Source organism: Rutilus rutilus, assembly GCF_951802725.1.
Source record: "Rutilus rutilus genome assembly, chromosome: 25".
NCBI classification, from domain to species: Eukaryota; Metazoa; Chordata; class Actinopteri; order Cypriniformes; family Leuciscidae; genus Rutilus; species Rutilus rutilus.
In genome coordinates, this window is record NC_140229.1 from 27,419,439 (window position 1) to 27,435,257 (window position 15,819).

General features: G+C 40.9%; 1 protein-coding gene across 1 annotated transcript; it reads right to left on the bottom strand.

Annotated features, from left to right (window-relative positions):
- Window positions 1-10,527: 10,527 nt before the first annotated feature.
- Window positions 10,528-15,812, bottom strand: isoc1 (isochorismatase domain containing 1). The gene is made up of 5 exons (XM_084401039.1): window positions 15,503-15,812; window positions 13,854-13,973; window positions 12,951-13,154; window positions 12,701-12,817; window positions 10,528-12,544 (listed from the first exon to the last, which is right to left on the bottom strand). Exons 1-5 carry the CDS (start codon window positions 15,767-15,769, stop codon window positions 12,398-12,400), a joined length of 855 nt encoding a protein of 284 aa, XP_084257165.1. The 5' UTR covers window positions 15,770-15,812; the 3' UTR covers window positions 10,528-12,397.
- Window positions 15,813-15,819: the final 7 nt, after the last annotated feature.

Here is a 15,819-nt window from a genome sequence, read left to right on the forward strand (position 1 = left end):
GGACGTCGATTGTAGAAGAGACCCAGAGAAACTAACATCGACTGTAAACGTTCGGGGACGATGATTGTAGACGAGACCCAGAGAAACTAACGTCGACTGTAAACGTAGGTCAGGTGCAAAATAGGGGAAAATCTACCACACGCTACTTGGGCATTAGTTGCAGATAATGGCCAGGGATCTGACACCACACACACACATGCCCTCTTCCTCTGTGTCTCTGCCTTCATCCTCATCCTCATCCTCATCCTCAAACCTTTTCAGATCCTGGGTCGGTCTTCCATCAGACGGAGGTCTGATGGAAGACCGACCCAGGATCTGAAAAGGTTTGGTTCAAATGAAGCAAGACTACTTCTGTTCAGTTTGACCATGAAACACACTTAAATTTTCCATCTAAAGCCAGCTTTCATTGATGATTTAACAAACTGTCTCATATCTTACTAATTCTTGTTTTGGCTTATGCATTTAGGCAATTTCCTGCAATGTTTAGTTCCCAAGGTGACCATATGCAAGAGAACAAAAACGCTTTGTGGCACATCCAAGGCACACCAAACAGCAGATAAACAGCACACACAGACAAAAACAACCCAACTCCAGATATATGTTTTATCTGCACCTGCTGTTTTAGCTCATGCGGGACTTGGCAAACGACGTGTCTCTTTTAATGACTCTGCCAAACATGGCGAAGTAAGATGATTCAGTGTGTCTTTTAGAAAAAACATAAGATGCACACATTTTCAGTTTTTTCCTTCTGATTGTATATAAGAATACAAACATTTTAGAATTATTATTAGGCATCGTATGTTGTGCCCAACCTTATTTAGACCCTATTACATATATTGATAAATGACTAACAGTATGACAAATGACAACTGATTATATCTTCATTAGATTTTTGATCGACTGGAGAATGAGTTTCCAAAGTTAAGATGCCTTAAGAGAAGCTGGATGTTTTACAAAGCCACTGGTAATGATTTGATTAGATTACAGCAGTGGGGTCATTCATATGTTCCCAGGGTCCTATGTTCCCCAGATTTACATGGTACATGTCAAGTCAAGTCACCTTCATTTATATAGCGCTTTTAGCAATACAGATTGTTTCAAAGCAGCTTTACAGTGATAATAGGAAATTAAAGTAACAGAGATTGTTTTGGCTTTACAGCAGCTCTAGAATAAACTTATTGTCCAGCTAAAGTTAGTTTTTGATTGATTCACTTCCGTTGCAAAGATCATTAGTTATTAACTCAGGGGCCGCTAACACAACACCGTTTTAACTGAAGACAGAAAACCTTTAATGTGCTCTGGCCGCTCATTTGCACGACAACAGTGTTTGGTGGCTTGAGAATGGAAACTTTGAAATAGGTTCCTAGGTGCAAGTTTTGAAATTTTTGAAAGCAGAATCATCTCCGTGCAAACTTCAAAAACGTGAATCTGTGAAAAACGCTGACGGCGTGCACATGCATATTACGCGTTTAGTCTATATAGGGATGCGCGTTTGTATGTGCGCAGGCGTGTAGTCTTTCTTTACAAATTGACATCGCCAAATTACTTGTCTGGCCTGCATAATACAGAATTTGTAGTCGTTTCCGCGGATCCATGCGAACTGGAATCATTTTGAAAACGTTTTCTCATACACATACACACGACTTTGTTACCCAGGCTACAAATGATGTTCTAATCACTGAAAGATTCAATGATCATACGCTGCACTGAACATCTACTGTACTTCTCTCTAACAACTGTCCAAATTATTTCATTACAGTCCTCCACAAAGTATACCTTTTCACCATCAAGTGAATGAATCAAGGATCCTCTCTGTGTGTTGTTCAGTTGAGCTGGTGTTAAACTGAACTTGGCGTGCTGTCCGAGGGGATCGAGGGCTCTGAGTTCAGCCCAAACCCAGAGGACTCCCCGTATCCCGGCGAGAGTGAGGAGTCGGGGTGGACGAGGGGTGCAGAAAACTGTATGTAATGTATAATAATAAAATGTATGTATGTATGTATGTATGTATGTGATAGAGACCCGAGCAGTCACAAGGACAATCACACCAGGCATCTGCTTTTAAAGGTCGTTCCAAAAGAAATTGAATACTTTAAAGGCAAGGAAGTGCATATGGTCCATATAAACCATGGATAAGATCAAAAACAGTCTAAAAACTAGAAGTGTTGAGGATCTAAGACTAGCACTAACTTCTCTCACTAACTGTTGGAGACCAAAGTTTCTCATGCTCAAGCAACATTAACAACCTTTACATTAAGCGCCTCTGTTCCCCTGCCTCACTTCTGAACAATTAAATACATTCTCCAGCCTTTAGTTAATTGGAACATACCATTTTCTGTAAAACTAACTCTTGTCTCTCTATACATTTCAGCAAGTTCCCTCAATGATAGTTAAGACAAATAGTTTAAAAACAATCAATTAATAAAACATACAGGCAAGAGAAAAACAAATATTGTCATTTGCACAACTGATATTTCCTATATTAGTTAAACTGAGTATCCCCCTCCCCCCAGTGTGTGCACATCCCAAGAGGTTAGACTCCTCTAACCACAGGAGATCAAACAGCAGAACCCCACATGAGCAGTTACAAGATGCATGATCTACAGAACAACAAGGACACAGTCTTGGGGGATGTAGAAGCAACACTGGCTCTCCATCACAATATATATATATATATATATATCCCGAACTTTGTCTATAAAACATCATTTGTCGCTTTGAATTGGAAACATTTTTATTTTAAAAACCTTTATTTGAAAATTTTAACATTTTTATTGTAAAACTTTTTAAATATGGCAGCATGATGCCTCGCTCTACAGTATTTCTCTGATTAATTCACTGACAGTCCGCTCCCCCATCAGCCAATCACTGTGGTCATAGTTAGTAAGCGTGATGACATCATCCATAGTTTTTCTCTTAGCGTAAGACTTCTCTCTGTTCCTCAGTACAAGAGTAACCAGAGGAAACTCTTACCTAAGAACATTTAGGAGAACTCTTAGTGGTAAGATGAAATGTTTTTGTGAGTACAGCTTGAGAAAGCAGCCGTGGGCTTCACCGTTGGGGATTCCTGACACTACTCTTAGCTTTAACCTTTAGAAGATTACAAAGGCCATTACAGAAAACAGAAGAAAAGTGTTAGAGGAGAAAAGCCAGTGATTTTTGAGGCCAGAGCTGCTAGAGTACCTGCCAATATCCCTTGAGAAGGTCTAGAGTCTAGACAACATATTGAGCCGACTCTATCAACACAGTCATCTGTTCTATAGGAGAGGAGTCTGGTTTGGTGATGTTATGAATAGATGAGCTTATATCATATATAAATATAAATTATACGTTTAGTCTCAACTATACGTTTATGCTGTTTTGGGGGATATTATGGCTTTTTTACCTATTTACCGTGAAATTACTCCACTACACCATTAGTTTGCTTATGAAATATTACATAATATGGAAAAAAAAAAACTTTAAAGTTGATCAAATTTAAATATGAGTTGTTTCTGGAACTGATCTAGTAGGTGCTTACAGGAATTACAGTTCCTACAGTGTAATGACCATATGCGTCCAGCAGAGGCCCACAGAGATCCATTCATTATTCTGGATGTGGAGATATATATATATAATAGTGGTGCTGATTTACAGAGAGGTGTAAAAATGCAAGTAAAGTTTTAACAGAGCTTTATTTACATTTTATTTACTTTTATTTGATTTTTGATTTTCAACACTTTGCACTTTAAAGTAAACTTCTAAATGTATGTCCCTTTGTAAAATGAAAAGTTGATTGTGATGCTTCTAATTGTGGAGATCAAAAGCAGTTACATATACTCATCGGTGCAACACTTTGTTTATTATTATATGTACAGTAATATGTAATGCACTCTATTACACACAAAATGAAAATGATTTGATTAGTTTCATAAGAATCAGTTGTGTTTTGTGTAGAGTGTGTAGAGTAGATGGACATAAAGAGTTCAGTATTGAAGCACAGAAGCTGGCATGTGTTAAAAACACCCGAACAAACGCAGGATGAAGTGTTGAATGCTGAGTTCAGCGAAAGCCGAAAGATCCGTCTCCGTGACTGGCTGAAATTAATGTGTAGATGATTTAAGATTTATTTATCCTTTTAACATTTAGAAAGTCTTTATTGGATTGGTTTGACTATAAAACTTAAAACATTAGTTTTCCCCATTTAATTAGGTACAATTCAATCCCTTCTGTAAGTGTATCGTCCATCCTCTTACACGGCACAGACGCTTATAAAAGCATGGCGTGGGAAGAAATGACGTGACGTGGGAAGAAATCACCAAGTATGATTGCATCTGGACAATAAACTTAATGTGTGTGTGTGTCTCAGGTCATTGAATAAGATGTGGAGAAGGGGGGAAATATAAACACTGTGTGTAAACCACCCAAATTAAACACATTTAATTTAGGCTTTTATTAACATAATAACACTGATCAACACACATGCATTGAGCAAATCAAATATTGCAAACAAGCTCAACCGTATTTGCTTGATATGCGAGAACCAATCACTGAGTTATCGTATTTATCTTTATAGTTAGCATTTTTGGTACAAACAGTGTAGCTTAGAAATCATTTGCATTTTCCAACATTTTAGGATTTTCCACTGAATTTGTGATTTTGAATTCCAGGGAATCTCCTGTGTCACTGCAGAAGCTTAGAGGCAAAAAGGGACAGAATTATCTTTTCATGGACGGGCAATCTTGTTTCGGTTTTTCTGAATTGCTAAAACACATTTCTTGAAATCATTACTCACTTTCTCATAACCTTAAACACAAAAGCAAGTTTTCAAGCCACATTCAGGGAACCTCTGACTCTTCCGGCAAAATCAAACAACGCTTTCAGATCATAGACACATCAGTCAATACATAAACACTACAGATCATTCATTAGACACTAAAGAGAAAATGGAGATCAAGCATGCAGTTACAGGAAAATAAGTGTATTGTAACAAAGTAAACATATTGTGCAATTACGTAAAAAGTAATGACAACTTACAGCAGTAGGTGCATAAACTGTATACAGTATGCACTGCAGTAAAGTGTTGCATACTGTGAGTGACCCAACTGCAAAAGCCCAAAAGGTTCCAGTAGAAACCTGGAAAGCCTGTTCTGGAAAGCCTGTTCTGGAAAGCGTGTTCTGGAAAGCCTGTTCTGGAAAGCGTGTTCTGAAAAGCCTGTTCTGGAAAGCGTGTTCTGGAAAGCCTGTTCTGGAAAGCCTGTTCTGAAACGCATGTTCTGGAAAGCCTGTTCTGAAAAGCATGTTCTGGAAAGCCTGTTCTGAAAAGCCTGTTCTGAAAAGCCTGTTCTGAAAAGCCTGTTCTGGAAAGCCTGTTCTGGAAAGCCTGTTCTGAAAAGCCTGTTCTGAAAAGCCTGTTCTGGAAAGCCTGTTCTGGAAAGCCTGTTCTGAAAAGCCTGTTCTGGAAAAGCCTGTTCTGAAAAGCCTGTTCTGAAAAGCCTGTTCTGGAAAGCCTGTTCTGGAAAGCCTGTTCTGGAAAGCCTGTTCTGGAAAGCCTGTTCTGGAAAGCCTGTTCTGAAACGCATGTTCTGAAACGCCTGTTCTGGAAAGCCTGTTCTGAAACGCATGTTCTGGAAAGCCTGTTCTGGAAAGCCTGTTCTGAAACGCCTGTTCTGGAAAGCCTGTTCTGGAAAGCCTGTTCTGAAACGCATGTTCTGGAAAGCCTGTTCTGAAACGCATGTTCTGGAAAGCCTGTTCTGAAAAGCCTGTTCTGGAAAGCCTGTTCTGGAAAGCCTGTTCTGGAAAGCCTGTTCTGGAAAGCGTGTTCTGGAAAGCCTGTTCTGGAAAGCCTGTTCTGAAACGCATGTTCTGGAAAGCCTGTTCTGAAACGCCTGTTCTGGAAAGCCTGTTCTGGAAAGCCTGTTCTGAAACGCATGTTCTGGAAAGCCTGTTCTGAAACGCATGTTCTGGAAAGCCTGTTCTGAAAAGCCTGTTCTGGAAAGCCTGTTCTGGAAAGCCTGTTCTGGAAAGCCTGTTCTGGAAAGCCTGTTCTGGAAAGCCTGTTCTGGAAAGCGTGTTCTGGAAAGCCTGTTCTGGAAAGCCTGTTCTGGAAAGCCTGTTCTGAAACGCCTGTTCTGGAAAGCCTGTTCTGAAAAGCCTGTTCTGAAACGCCTGTTCTGGAAAGCCTGTTCTGAAACGCATGTTCTGGAAAGCCTGTTCTGGAAAGCCTGTTCTGAAACGCCTGTTCTGGAAAGCCTGTTCTGGAAAGCCTGTTCTGAAACGCATGTTCTGGAAAGCCTGTTCTGAAACGCATGTTCTGGAAACCCTGTTCTGAAACGCATGTTCTGGAAAGCCTGTTCTGGAAAGCCTGTTCTGAAACGCATGTTCTGGAAAGCCTGTTCTGGAAAGCCTGTTCTGAAACGCATGTTCTGGAAAGCCTGTTCTGGAAAGCATGTTCTGAAACGCCTGTTCTGGAAAGCCTGTTCTGGAAAGCCTGTTCTGGAAAGAATGTTCTGAAACGCATGTTCTGGAAAGCCTGTTCTGAAACGCATGTTCTGGAAAGCCTGTTATGAAACGCGTGTTCTGGAAAGCGTGTTCTGGAAAGCGTGTTCTGGAAAGCCTGTTCTGGAAAGCGTGTTCTGGAAAGCGTGTTCTGGAAAGCCTGTTATGAAACGCGTGTTCTGGAAAGCCTGTTCTGGAAAGCCTGTTCTGGAAAGCCTGTTCTGGAAAGCCTGTTCTGAAACGCCTGTTCTGGAAAGCCTGTTCTGAAACGCATGTTCTGGAAAGCCTGTTCTGAAACGCATGTTCTGGAAAGCCTGTTCTGGAAAGCCTGTTCCAGTCACTCTGAGGAGCTGAGCAACTGCAGACTGAAGATCAGTGAGAGATTCAGCGTCAGCATCACGTCTTCATGAGGAGTTTCTTCACATCAGAGAATATCATCTCAGCAGGAGAAGAGAAAACCCTGGCAGATCCAGCCTTGACGACACTATACACACCTGCTCTTCCTCAGTGTTCATACTCTTCCTCCTTTTTTTTTTTTTTTTTTTTTTTTTTTTTGTTGTTGTTTATTTAAAAGGGACAATGCACATTAATTAACATTTTTTGTTTATAACCCTTCAGAGGAGACGCTACGTGACGCGCTGAGTGACGTAGACTGGGAGATGTTCCGGGTGAGTGCAGACAATGACGTCAGTGTGTTTGCAGATGTGGTTATGAGCTTTGTGGCCACACTGATGGATGATGTTATACCAACGGCGATGGTGAAGTCTTTTCCGAACCAAAAACCGTGGGTTGACAGATCCATCCGTGCTGTACTGAAAGAGCGCACCACCACTTACAACGCTGGACTGTTGTCGGGTGACATGACGGAGTACAAGGCTGCATGCTACAAACTGAGGCGGGATATAGCGGATGCTAAGCGACGCTACACGGACAAGATGGAAGCACAATTCGAGAAAAAGGACACACGAAGCATATGGCAGGGATTACATGAAATCACGGACTACAAGGGGGTTCGCCCCTGTATGGTGAGTGCAGATGCGACGCTGGCGAACGAACTGAACTCCTTCTATGCACGTTTCGAATCTAGAAATGCTAATGCTGGCCATTCTAACGCTGCATTGTCCAATGCAGATAGAAGGAGCTCTACCAGTGAGGCAGGACTCAGCCCCGTTTTTTCTGAGCACGACGTGAGGAGGGAACTGAAAAAGGTGAACACCAGAAAGGCAGCTGGCCCGGATAGGATTTCAGGACGAGTCATCAGGACCTGCGCTGACCCTCTGGCTCCAGTGTTCACCACTATATTTAATCTCTCTCTTACACAATCTATAGTCCCCACATGTTTCAAGATGTCCACCATCATCCCTGTGCCCAAGAACGCCTCCCCAGCCGGAATGAACGACTACCGTCCCGTAGCACTGACCTTGGTGGTTATGAAGTGCTTTGAGAGGTTGATAAAGAACCACATCTGCTCCTCTCTTCAAAGCACCTTAGACCCACTGCAGTTCGCCTACCGCTCCAACAGATCAACAGATGATGCCATTTCACAGGTCATGCACGCCACCCTCTCCCACCTTGACATCGTGGGAGGGGGCTATGTCAGACTACTGTTTATAGACTACAGTTCAGCTTTTAACACTGTAGTTCCCAGCAGGCTGGCTACTAAACTGTATGACCTGGGCCTGAATCCATCAATGTGTGCCTGGATCATGGACTTCCTGACTGCCAGGCCTCAGGTCGTCAGAGCGGGAGGGCACACATCACAACCTCTCGTCTTCAACACAGGGGTCCCTCAGGGCTGTGTGCTGAGTCCGTTATTGTACTCCCTGTATACCCACGACTGTGTCGCCAGGCACAACTCCAACACCATCGTGAAGTTTGCGGACGACATGGTTGTGGTGGGCCCGATTACTAACAACGATGAACGGGCCTATTTACAGGAGGTGTTAGATCTGATAATGTGGAGTAAGGACAACAGCTTACTGCTTAATGGGAAGAAGACCAAGGAGATGGTGGTGGATTTCTGCCCACAACGTTGCAGGATCTACACCCCTCTCCTGATAGACGGGACACCAGTGGAAAGGGTGAGTAGTTTTAAATACCTCGGAGTACACATTTCCGAGGATTTATCATGGACTGTACACACGGATATTGTGGTGAGAAAGGCAAGACAGCGCCTTTATCACCTTAGACAGCTTAGGAGATTCAAGGTCTCCAAACAGATCCTGACTTCCTTCTACTTTGCTGCTGTACAGAGTACATTGACTGGAGCTATATCTGTTTGGTACGGTAGCAGCTCCTGTAGGGACCGGCGAGCCCTGCAGAGGGTGGTGAAGACCGCTGAGGACTTATACACCACACGCTGTATTAACAGGGCCAGAAGGATTATTAAGGATCTCCATCACCCCTGCAACAAACTGTTTGTAACCCTCAGGTCAGGCAGACGCCTGCGCTGCCACAAAACACGTACAGAGAGGATGAGGAACAGTTTTTCTCCTGCGGCAATCAGAGCACTGAACTCTGCATTTTGAACTTTTTACATTTTTAATACACTCAACACTTTGAAATAGTCATTGAATTTTAACATTTGTACATCTGATTGTCGATTAGTTTTAACTTATATTATAATAACATATGTATGTATGTATGTATGTAAACTTCTGCTAAAAACCGTACTTTATTGTATTTATTGTTTCTATTGTATTTTATTTATTTTTTTAGTTACATTGTATTTATTTTTATTACAATTAAGCACAGAAGTACAGGGCGTGTCACAAAAACATTTCACTGCGCATCTTGTATGAGTATGTGACAAATAAAACCTTTGAACCTTGAACCTCTCATTCTCATACTCTTCCTCCTCTTATACTCATACTCTTCCTCCTCTCATACTCATACTCTTCCTCCTCTCATACTCTTCCTCATCTTATACTCATACTCTTCCTCCTCTCATACTCTTCCTCCTCTCATACTCATACTCTTCCTCCTCTCATACTCTTCCTCATCTTATACTCATACTCTTCCTCCTCTCATACTCTTCCTCCTCTTATACTCATACTCTTCCTCCTCTCATACTCATACTCTTCCTCCTCTCATACTCTTCCTCCTCTTATACTCATACTCTTCCTCCTCTCATACTCATACTCTTCCTCCTCTCATACTCTTCCTCATCTTATACTCATACTCTTCCTCCTCTTATACTCATACTCTTCCTCCTCTTATACTCATACTCTTCCTCCTCTTATACTCATACTCTTCCTCCTCTTATACTCATACTCTTCCTCATCTTATACTCATACTCTTCCTCCTCTTATACTCATACTCTTCCTCCTCTTACTCTCATACTCTTCCTCCTCTTATACTCATACTCTTCCTCCTCTTATACTCATACTCTTCCTCCTCTTACTCTCATACTCTTCCTCCTCTTATACTCATACTCTTCCTCCTCTTACTCTCATACTCTTCCTCCTCTTATACTCATACTCTTCCTCCTCTTATACACATACTCTTCCTCCTCTCATACTCATACTCTTCCTCCTCTTACTCTCATACTTTTCCTCCTCTTATACTCATACTCTTCCTCCTCTCATACTCATACTCTTCCTCCTCTCATACTCTTCCTCATCTTATACTCATACTCTTCCTCCTCTTATACTCATACTCTTCCTCCTCTTATACTCATACTCTTCCTCCTCTTACTCTCATACTCTTCCTCCTCTTATACTCATACTCTTCCTCCTCTTATACTCATACTCTTCCTCCTCTTACTCTCATACTCTTCCTCCTCTTATACTCATACTCTTCCTCCTCTTATACACATACTCTTCCTCCTCTCATACTCATACTCTTCCTCCTCTTACTCTCATACTCTTCCTCCTCTTATACTCATACTCTTCCTCCTCTTATACACATACTCTTCCTCCTCTCATACTCATACTCTTCCTCCTCTCATACTCATACTCTTCCTCCTCTTATACACATACTCTTCCTCCTCTTATACATACTCCTCCTCCTCTTATACTCATACTCTTCCTCCTCTTACTCTTCCTCCTCTTACTCTCATACTCTTCCTCCTCTTATACTCATACTCTTCCTCCTCTTATCATACTCTTCCTCCTCTTCCTCTTATATTGCTTCCATCCATTGTTGGTATCAATATTCAGTGCAACATTTTGAGTCAATTCTGGCTCTCTGACTTGTTGGTTTCCTCTCATCATTAGAAATGAGTCGTTGAGTGTAAACGATGACAACTGTGTTGCAGTTGTTTAACTTTTGCCTGTCTGTGTTTAGTGTTTTGAAACATAAGTGCATCACAGTGCGAAATGTGTTTAGAGTTTTGAAAAAAGAGTGCATGAGATTTGCAAACAGTGTCTTAACTACCTGAACTTGTTTAATGTTTTAAAGAAAGTTTAGTGTTTTAGCAATTCAGAAAAACTGTAAAATCTGTGAGTGGTCTTGTTGAAGCAGTTGCAAATAACCGTTCGTCAATAACCTTCACTGTATAATGAAGTGCTTTAACAATACTTCAAGCTTACTTCCAGCTTTTCAGTATTTCTTAGAACATGTGCTATGTCGCGTATGTGTACAGTGTGACTATATAAAGCAGGGTCCCAAATTTAGTGAAAATCAGCCACAAGGTGGCACTATAACAAGCTAATTTAGTTTTTCCACTGTTGACTCCAGAAATACAATTATTACATAATTGTTTTGTATATTGAAATATACCACATTTAGATGACGAATGTGTTCTGTTCTGCACAATTTGGATATTTCTTCCATTTCCGATGGGCTCATTGGGCTCCGATTACTGTACTAATTGTTTTTGGACTTTTATAGAAACACCTTTAAGTTTTCGAGACTTTGTGCATATAAACATTTATTATCAGATAAATATAGAGCAGATACAAAAACGTGTTTGGAACTGTAATGGTACAAAGTGCACAAAAAAGTACAATCAGTAGCAACTATTCATCAGTAGGCACCAAATATATATTTTTCTCCCAACATACATGTACACAACAAAATGGAGGCAGACTTTAAAACACACAAAAGAAATACCAATAAATCAAACTGTTAATGACCATTCAGGAAATCACCCTCTCAACTTTAGGGCTAGTGAAGTCTATAGGGCAATAAATCAAATCAAACAATAGGTATGTTGGTATACAATAACTGACCACAGGTCTACAGAAACATGTCACTTTCAAGAAATACGTACAACTGTATGCAAACCTGATGCTCTCACTCTTGAAAATGACTTTGTAACAGTAAGTCTTTAAAAAAAATAATCTACTTCCACTGAAGAAGCTTCTGCTTTTTGGTAAAGGTGTTGATCTATATGTATATTTGACAGTTTGGAGAGAAAATCAGCTGATTTGAGTAACTTGTCCCATGATCCAGCACATTTAGATGAGAGGTAGTTTCATACACCACACTTTAAAATACAGCAACTCTTAATAAACAGAAAGGGAAGAGACACAAACACTCTAAACTAATGCTTTCCACTGGTTACACAGCCCTACAGAGGCAAGGATAATCCGGCTAGGTCATCCATCATCATCATCATCATCATCATCAAATATCTACACATCCACACAATCTAAAGCTACAGAATGATCTTTGTCGATAGCCTGTAATTACATCATTGAACAGCACTGATTATACACATTCAGAGCATGTATTTACAGTAACATTTGCCAGCCGTGCTTCATTCTTAGTGGGATTTCTTTATTTCGATCCTCATCTGGATATAGACATCAGTTCACTAATGACAGATCTTGTGCTCTCATACAACAGACATCTAAAAATACATTTCGGATTGTGTGACTTTAGCCTCTAAAGTATGCACGTCAAATACAACTAACTGCCTGTGAGAATGAAAAGGTGTACCGTTTTGAATATTTGAGAGAAATGTTCCAGTGTGTGTTCAGACCTTGGACAGCAGGCCTGACTCTGGAGCGCTGGCTTTAATGATGTTCTGGATCTCCTTGAACTTCGGATGCTCTTTATCGGCCACGAGCTGCAGCAGGACAGCCTCACTGGTGGTGATGATGGTCCCAGTGTGCGCCAGACGCTGGGGAAGAACACACACAAGTGTTACTTCTCTGCCCACACAGATTATATTGTAATAACTGATATTTGCACATTTGATATGCTGGCTTTCACTTCCCAGGATTGCTCAGTACAGGCGTCACCGACTCTTCCTCCTAAACCCGATTATCCGTCTTACCTCCAGTGCAAACATTCTGTCCATCATGCTTCTGGAGGACGTGGCATCAGCAACAATGTGCACTTCAAAACCTCTTCCGATGAGATCCAGAGCGGTCTGCTGAATACACACGTGCGTCTGCAAGAGACAAAACACTCCTTCAGAGTCTCCTGTCAGCCAGTTTGGGGTTTCTGCTACATGTCACTGCAGAAAGAGTGTCCATGTCCATTATCACACAGATCTCAGTGTGATCTGAGACGACAGGACTGACCTCGACCCCGAACAGCACGACACTGCGGACTCCTGGAGTCTCCGCCAGGACGGCCTCCACCTCGGGAAGCACCATGGAGAACTTGGTCTTGGGAAACACTAGTTTGGCCCCAGTGAGGTCCAGTTCCTGCACGGTGCTGCCCAGGCCTTTAGGATACTGCTCCGACACCACCACGGGAACACCCAGAATACGAGCCCCCTGCAGCTGTGACACCGCAACACACATGTTGAGACACGTCCATGAAGCTTACACTGAGCTGACACTCTCGAGGTCAGTGTGCAAGTCACCTTTATTTATATAGCGCTTTTTACAATACTGAGTGTTTCAAAGCAGCTTTACAGAGATAACAGGAAAATAATGCAACAAAGTTTATTTCCAGAGGAAAATGGCGTCACAGCTTAAGGAAGTTGTAATAAGTAAGACTACACGTCAAACGCGCATCCCTATAGACTAAACCCGTAATACGCATGTGCACGCCGTCAGCGTTTTTGAAGTTTGCGCAGAGACAACCTTTTTTTTTTTTCAAAAAATTGAGGCTTGCACCTTGGAACCTGTTTCAAGGTTTGCGTTCTCGAGACACCAGGCACTGTTGTGCGGATGAGCGGCCGGAGCGCGTTAAGGGTTTTCTGTTAGAGCGGTGTCGTGTAAGCGAAGTAAGTTAATAACTAATGATCTTTGCAATGGATGTGAATCAATCAAAAACTAACTTTAGCTGGACAATAACTTTATTCTAGAGCTGCTGTAAAGACAAACAATCTCTGTTACTGTAATTTCCTATTATCACTGTAAAGCTGCTTTGAAACAATCCATACGGTTATATAAATGAAGGTGACTTGACTCTTCTAGAGCTGAGTAATGGGTATTCAGAGATCATGTGCTCATCTGAAAGATCAGCAGTATTACCAGCCTCTGGCCCACACTGATGATGTCACCGAAGTACTTGATGGCGGGTCTGAATCTCTCCTGCATGTCACAGCAGAAGAAAACCGTGGAGGCCGGCGAGAGGTTTCCCAGCGTCGTGATCTGTGGTAAAGAGGAGGTGTTATTACAACTCTGACATCTCATGATCCATCCGAGACCAATCTGCACTGAAACGCTTCGAAATCATTTCTGCCCTCAAGAGTTTAATCCTTATTTTCAATAGGATTTAGTAAAACGAGTAAAACGTCCGGATGTATCAAATTAATTATATATATATATATATATATATATATATATATATATATATATATATATATATATATATATATGTTATTCATTTAGAGCATAAGAAACAAATGGGGAAGGGGGGGATTTGAAAATATTCTGTATTCATATGTTATGCTATTCCTCTGTAGTGACAACAGGAGTTGTTTAAAAGACATGAAAATTACATGTATAGGCAAAAACAATGGGATATTTTTCCCATTTCAAATCAATTTTAGGTTTAGGTTTTAACCAGACTTTGTATAAAGATGATTCTCAACTAGCCTATGTTATGAAATATATTATGGAATGAATTGATTAATCATTTTACTTTATGCAATATCTGGGTAAAATGGCCATAAATGTGCTTTACAATACAATGTAACTATGAACTGTATCTAATAATTTGCATATTAATGTGTTCTTGGTGAAACATGTAATGAAAAAAGAAGTGTAATAATTGGGAGTTATAATTGAATCAATTAATGAATGGGCAACATTTCCATATAGTTAATATTTCATAGGAATACTGATCTATAATTTCACTTGTTGTGTCTCTGATAAACCCGCTGTAAGTCCTGGTGTCTCTACACTGGACATTTACAGTATGAAATCAAGTCATATTTGATTAGGAAAACCATAACACTTTCCTGAGATGTTGATTTATGACAAAGCTATTTGAAAATTAGTCCGATTTAAATGATAAAATATAATCATATTTCCATAAGAGTGCTACATTTGATCACTAAAGATCACAGAAGTTGTCCTGGTGAAACCTCTGAACATTTGGTGTCTCTGAAAAGCCCTGAATCTGCTCTTTACAGGACATGCAGACTCAGACCTGTGGCATGTGTGCTGTCAGAGAAATACACTACAGAGGACACAAGTCTAGTCCTGGCTGGCTGGGTCCCAGGAAAGAGCTTCAGTTCGCTTTGTGTTTTGAGACTGTAATTGACAACACAGGCCTTCTTACACGCAAATAACAAACGACAGATCACAGTATATAAGAGAAAAGCCCACTTACATAATATCCATGCACATAATGATTATATCACCTGAATTTCACATCACTCGTGTTTTCTGAAACATTACTTTAATTTTACTGGCCAACTAGTAGCACATTAGACATATGGTCGTGTTAATACGGCACATAAATATAATAAACATAAACAAATGCATGATGCAACAGCCACACGATATAATGAGAAAAATGAAAGTGTTTTGTTTAAACGTCATAGCTCATCCAATAAAGTTTGACAAACTGAATCATTTCCGCCCATGAGCGCTACATGTCGATATGACATTTTCACAGAATAACACGTCACATAAAGGGATTCATACATGTAATGTGTGAAATATGAGCTTACATCCATCTGCAGAGGTACTAATCTCAGCCGACATTTCTCTGAGACCACGAATCCCTTCGGTAAATCAATGTACTGACCCCATTCCTCCGAGAAATACTGAAGCACCAGCTTACGATGAACATCGATCTGACGCCCGTAGATGGACAGAAACTTCTGGATGAGCACTTCATATCCTGAGCCCACGGGCACAGACGAGGGCCGAGAGGACACAGAGAAGGAGAATAACACCGGGACCTGCTGGTTATTGTTGCTGTGTGTGTCCGCCATGATCCTATGAATCAAGAATGATGTCCGACTCACAAATGAATTGTTCTTAA

What these genes read in the sequence shown, in the direction of transcription:
- isoc1 (XM_084401039.1), bottom strand. Translation starts at nt 15,769, where the DNA reads ATGGCGGACACACACAGCAACAATAACCAGCAGGTCCCGGTGTTATTC. An exon ending in TAGTACCTCTGCAGATGGAT is followed by an intron (nt 13,974 to 15,502) that starts GTAAGCTCATAT and finishes TCTTTACCACAG; the next exon opens with ATCACGACGCTGGGAAACCT. An exon ending in TCAGTGTGGGCCAGAGGCTG is followed by an intron (nt 13,155 to 13,853) that starts GTAATACTGCTG and finishes GCGGTGTCACAG; the next exon opens with CTGCAGGGGGCTCGTATTCT.